This window comes from Mastigoproctus giganteus, chromosome 5 (assembly GCF_048544385.1).
Source record: "Mastigoproctus giganteus isolate SK-2022 chromosome 5, ASM4854438v1, whole genome shotgun sequence".
NCBI classification, from domain to species: domain Eukaryota; kingdom Metazoa; phylum Arthropoda; class Arachnida; order Uropygi; family Thelyphonidae; genus Mastigoproctus; species Mastigoproctus giganteus.
This window is the reverse complement of record NC_143579.1, coordinates 44,066,377-44,072,376: the sequence shown is the minus strand read 5'-3', so window position 1 is coordinate 44,072,376 and position 6,000 is coordinate 44,066,377. Positions and strand designations below refer to the sequence as shown.

The window sequence follows — 6,000 nt, the reverse complement described above, 5'->3', positions numbered from 1 at the left end:
CAATCAACATATTTAATAATTGAAACTGAATTATATTAAAATCTTAAATTCAACACATCAAGAACCAAGTTTATTTATGATCTCTATTTCAGAAACATAAAAAAAAGTATTCCCGGGAATTTTTAGTATATTTCCAGGAACCGGGACAGCATCCTATATATTCCCCTTGAATTGAGAAGGGAATTCCCGAGTTCTAAGCGCTATTTTATTCTTTCTTTTCTTTTTTTCATCCGACAGTAAGAGGGAATTCGTAGAAACAACCAAGGATTTTGAATTGTTTACCCAAACAAAAAACAGAAAAGCAAGTACGTATCATAAATAAACGACCCGGGTTTATACAAAAACAAATCATTTTATTGCCTTTAGAATACTATCAACAGCTTGGCTAAAGTCTTTCTCCAGACTGGACCTATTGTGTGAAATTACCACTGGGAAACCAAAGGCGTACTATTTGGTCAAATGTTTCCAGACAACTTTATCGCTGAAACTACTAAAACAGGATCCAACAATTTATCTTCCCTTCATTTCTTATTGCATTTGAAAGGGTTAAATAGGAATTGGAGGTCTCCACACGCATACCTTTTCCATTCTGCGTCATTTTTATTTTCCTTTAGGGACGAGTGGAGCTTGACAGCGGGCTATTTACACATTTTTTTTTCTTTTAGGGCTAGCGAGCGCATCTTAATAGTTCCCTTAAGGAAACGGGATGGAGGGGAAATATGAGAGAATATCACCTAACGCTAAAACCCTCCAAAAACCTTTTGTGTTTCGCTGAGAAGCCCACTACATCATACTGCTTTTCGGAATCTTTGCCATTCTCACCGGGGATACACAATAAATCTTAATTTTATCCTGGCCTCCGTCCATTTCTTGCGGATTACCAGGTCAGACAGGTCAGCTCGACCTACCCCTCCTCATACATTACTAGCAGTGCTGTCCCGAAGCATAGACCCGTAACCGTTTCACTAAGGAGAGCAATTTGTTACCCCAGTGCGACACACGAAGTCAAGACTTGTCACTATTGGCTCCCTCCCGTCCCACAGTATGATGGCACTTTCCCAGGAGTGCCTATCCATCTTTATTGTGGACAGTTTATTCTGTCGTCTCTGTGGACAGAAGAAAGGGGACCGAGAAGGGGGGTTAGAGGGTGAAAATAAGTAACATACTTCTCATGCCTCCACTAGAGTCATTTTTCGCATTTGTTATGAGTGCTCCCATCGCTGTGCGGATCACGCGCTTTTAAGAAGTCTGACCTGTTCCCCCCAAACTCTTTTGAATTGACAGTAATTAACGCTAGAAAATTGATATAAGAGACACTGTGGCAGGAGATAATTTGAACTTTATTTTCCTTTGAGTTATTTAAATTTTTGAAAGAAATTTTAGCTAAATTGCTCTCTTTGCTGAACCTTTGTACAATTATTGGTGATTTAAGATAACATTGTTGTAGCACAACTTCGATGCAGAGCAAAAACCATCAGACACGAATAATGAATGCTCCATGGAGGTCCACTTTTCCCCCTCCCAGTGCGTATAGGATGACGTTGATGCATTTGACTAATGGATGATATCAGGATTCTCACTAGTCTACTTAAATGATTGATTACTAACGTCAGGAGACAACACATTGGACTGTTTATCCCATAAGTCCTTCCCTAGCACTGATGGCTTCCTGTCACTCAGACAAACGATGATTCTGGTACCTCGCTGTCCAAGTTTACTTCCCAACTAAAACTAACAAAATTCTAAACACGAAATTTGCGATAATCATCATGCAGAGATTCTGTCTCAAAATAAGATTTTTTTATTCTTAAATATGAGATTGTACAAAACGGTAAAATAAATGAAATATTTTCTTTTATTTTTCAGTTGTACTGCTGGATACGACGCTAGAAAGTTCCTTAGACTGGACGAGGTATCCCTATGGGCCACAGTCAAGGACACCAGGGGTAAGTTTTGATGAACTTTTATATCTGAAAGCAGAGGTGAGAACCTTGTGCACATAGCGGCCTATCTTAAACTAAAAATCCATTACAGCTACATTTAAATAACATTAATAGCACTGCAGGTTCTCAGGTCTCTGTTCTAAATTATAAAAATATTGTCAGGTTATTGTAATTTTAATGTAGCCGTCCCATGGATATATAATACAATCAGCCTTTTATTTACCTTCCCTTTTTTCTTTTCTTTTTTTAGTTCTGTTTAAATTACTTTCTCCACAAGAGGGCGCTGTTTCTTTACATTTTACATATGCGCATGCTCTGCCTAATACGCTATTAGCTCATGGTCCTAATAAAATGGCCACGCAGTGTACATGTTTTATAATTTATCGGTAGTTTCATGTCAACAGCAACTGGTAATGGTATTATAACGAGACCGTTTATTCTTTTAAATAACCAAATCTCCTGTCTTCACGATTCTCTGGATAATACTGTTTTGACGTTTTGATATAAAGCTAATTCAGTTTCGCTTTCCACAACAGATGTGATAAACGACAAGTTGAATATTGGCTCTAGTTCCCAGTACGAAATTTGGTATGCACGCTCGCGTATTACGATTTGGAAACCAGATATCATAATTTGACATAAATAGATGAAATTGTGTTTATGTTTGCACGGTAGTGCTCCTTTCTCCGTTTATTGCTCCAAATCTTCGATGAGCTATTGACTATAGTCAGTTTAAATATTTCGACACACATAATATTAAATAAATGGGTTATTTATTTTTAATGCATAAAATTTATCGCAATAAAAAGATATCTGAGAAAGGAAAGCTGGTACACTAGACACCTCAAAGGTATTTATTTGATAGAGTTTAGCAAAAAAGGCCTTGATAATTTCCTATTTTTATTCTATCTTGTGCTCTTTGGCTACTTGTATGAAATCTTTGGAACAGCATTGTTCCATATCATTAGATAACTTCAAACTACACTCTCCCTTATTGGTTTCCTATAGAAACCAATTCAATTGAATTGGACTGGTTGTTGTACTCATGTGGTATTTGCATAAATCAAGAAGTTGATTTAATGCCATTTTTCCGTGTTGCTAATTGGTAAAGAGTGCATATTCTGTCTTCTACATTTACAATATAATAGACCAATCTGTAAGAAGAAAAAATTTAGTTATATTTGCTTATAAATGAAACACAGCTTCCTCCAGATAGTGGCACATAAAGTAAAAAAGATTGTGAACCCTAACTGTATAATATCTATTTGTTTAGTGATATTATTACTAGAATAAAAAAAAATAGGGTAATATATGGGTGTATCTAAAAGTAACATTGTATTTTGTCGTGATGTTTTGTTTATAATCTCTATAATTTTCGTTGCAAACCGGCTGGTAAAATGAATGATGTAACCTAGTTTAATACAAGAAACCAAAAGCACCTTCCTTTAAAAAAACTAATTTTCCTTTGGAAAAATTGGGCGAAAATTTCAAGAAAGGGTGTTTAAAGAAACTTCCAATTATTAATTATAATAGCGAAAAAAAGAAAAAATAAATAAACAAAAAGAAATTTAATATATTTTCCGAAATTCTTTTATAGGTAGATATTATTTTAGAGAAATGCAACAGTGATATTTTTTATAAAAAAAATTCTGTAAGCCCTAGAGACAGAACCAAAATACAAAACAATAGAACCAACTTAAGTGGTGACTTCATGGCTAAACTGTATTGTGCTGTTTGACTCTTAAAACGTAAAATAAAATTCATTTAATCAGACAAAACTTGAAAACTGTTTTTGCATTTTATACGTTTTTTTTTATTTTTTTCAAAAATTGCAAATCGTTAAAAACAGACGAAGAAGTTTTAAAGGAGAACGGTAATAGCTGCTATTTTTCTTTTCTTTTATTTCTGTTTAAAGGTGATAACAGAAGCTGGAAATAATTGTAGAACAGATGGGAGTTTGCGCAGAATGTAGATATTACTATGTGAAGCTTGCACAAAATATTTCTGTAATGAATTAGATCAATTGGATTAACTATTAAAGCGAAAAAAAATAAATTTCCATTTCATTATTCATAACTGAAAGAATTGAAGCCTTTTTAAATTCATAGAGCGTCTATTGTTTTCACCATGTCCGTCCCTCCGTTCTCATGTAATAACTCAACTCGGAGCAGAGGCCACCGTAGCCAAGAGGCCAAATGCGAGGGTGCAGTACTACTGCTTTAAAATTGACCATGGTTATAGCCCATCTTAAATACAGTGCTGTTCTTACAGTCTGTTCTGTGTTCTTATATTCTCTGTCTTATACAGTTGGTCCCCGACTTACGTAAGCCCGAGTTACGTAACTTCGGACTTACGCAAATTTTTTTGGTAAAATCGTAAAGATACTTTCTGTAGAATTTTTAAGAGTGAAGTCAAATGAAGGAACAATAAGTATTAAGTTTTTTTATTTTCGTTCCCATACAAACTATGTTGGATAATAACCTGCGCGTAACTAGAGTTAACGTTCCATTTTCTGCTTTAAAAATTCTTCGACAACATGTGTTTGAGAGAGGTGAACTTTGAAGCACTTCAGAGAAACCCCTACAACGTTTAAGCCACATGGACTGTGTCCTATCGGCTATTTCTTCGGAGAATTTACCCTATAGCCCAGAGGTTTGGAGACCACTGCTCTAGCCTTTAATATCCTTGATGGAGTATGCAACATTTCAAGAGCCTGGAATGATGTGACAACTTGTATGAGTGGAGTTTGGAAAAATCTAAAAAATTCCGAGCTTAATAATGAAGGCATCAACAAAGATGAGTCTTCTGTTACCAAAGAAATTGGAAAACTTAGCCCAGGACTTGCAGCTGGTTGTGGAGAATGAAGATGTAGACGAGCTTGTGGATGAACAAGGTGAAGATTTAACAACAGAAGATCCCCAGTTGAATGCGCAAATAGAGTTGAGGAGCAAGGGAGAGCCGAATCCTTTGAGAAGCCCAAGAAGCGGTTCAAATTAAAGGAAATGGCAAAACATTATGATCAGCGAGTCGTTATGCAAATCGAAGCAACTGCAGGTAAACTACGGCGCATGCGCGGGTCGGGACACGGTATAGAAAACACCTGATACTGAGCTACGTTAATCAGTGTTACTCTTGGTCTTCAGATGGGAAAGGCAGCGGACTTAAGCGAGTTTGACAAAGACCCAAATTGCAATGGCCAGAGCATATCCAAAACGGCACGACTGGTGGGATGCTCACGGTCAGCCGTGGTTAGTACCTACGAAAGTGGTCCGAGGGGGGAAACTCACGAACCGCCGGCAAGGAGTTGGACGACCACGCCTTATCGATGCTCGAGGTGAGCGAAGGCTCTCCCGGATGGTATGTGGAAACAGAAGGGCGACTATGGCGCAACTCGCCGGTAATTGGAATTGCTGGTGACGGGAGTAATGTGTCACAACACAGTACATCGAACCTTGCTGTAGTTTCACATCATAATTGGAGATGAGATGTCGATTTACAGGTATGATCCCAAAACCAAACAGTGATCTTAGAAGAATACCTTCTTCTCCCAAGCCAAAGAAAATGGCGATAAGTGCACAACAAAAGAAAGGCCACGTTGCCAGCATTTTTTCACTACAAGTTGCCCATCACGAATATATTCCAGAGGGACGAGCAATGAAAAAGAGTTCGACCAAGTTCGGAAACACTTTCGTGATGGCGTTCAAAGAAAAAGACCGAAAAGCGGAACCCCCAAAGACTAGCTGCTCCACCACAATAATGCACCGTCGCTACTTGTACAGAGTTTATGGCAAAATACAGAATTGCTCAACTGTAGCAACTGTCTTATTGACCAGATGTGGCTCCACGTAACCGTTTTTTTTTTTTTTTTTGGTTTCCTGGACTGAAAAAAAAAAAAAAAAAAACCCTGAACGGACAGATGCCGGTTTAATAACATCCAAACAACGAAGAGTAATACAACAGCTAAGCATCGGGCGAGTTTGAAATCGGCTTTTCCAGACCATGTGACTGCTAGACATGGTTCAAGACCATGTGACTGCTAGATACCTCTTATAAATTT

At 37.4% G+C, this 6,000-nt stretch overlaps 1 protein-coding gene across 1 annotated transcript in view; it reads left to right on the top strand.

Annotated features, from left to right (window-relative positions):
• Positions 1 to 1,047: 1,047 nt before the first annotated feature.
• Positions 1,048 to 6,000, top strand: part of LOC150085339 (ephrin type-A receptor 4-like) — a 212,235-nt gene continuing 207,282 nt past the window's right edge. Inside the window, exons 1-2 of the mRNA XM_090374533.1 lie at positions 1,048 to 1,147; positions 1,867 to 1,946. Coding sequence (XP_090230659.1) covers positions 1,048 to 1,147; positions 1,867 to 1,946 — 180 coding nt within the window. The remainder of the gene's footprint in view (positions 1,148 to 1,866; positions 1,947 to 6,000) is intronic.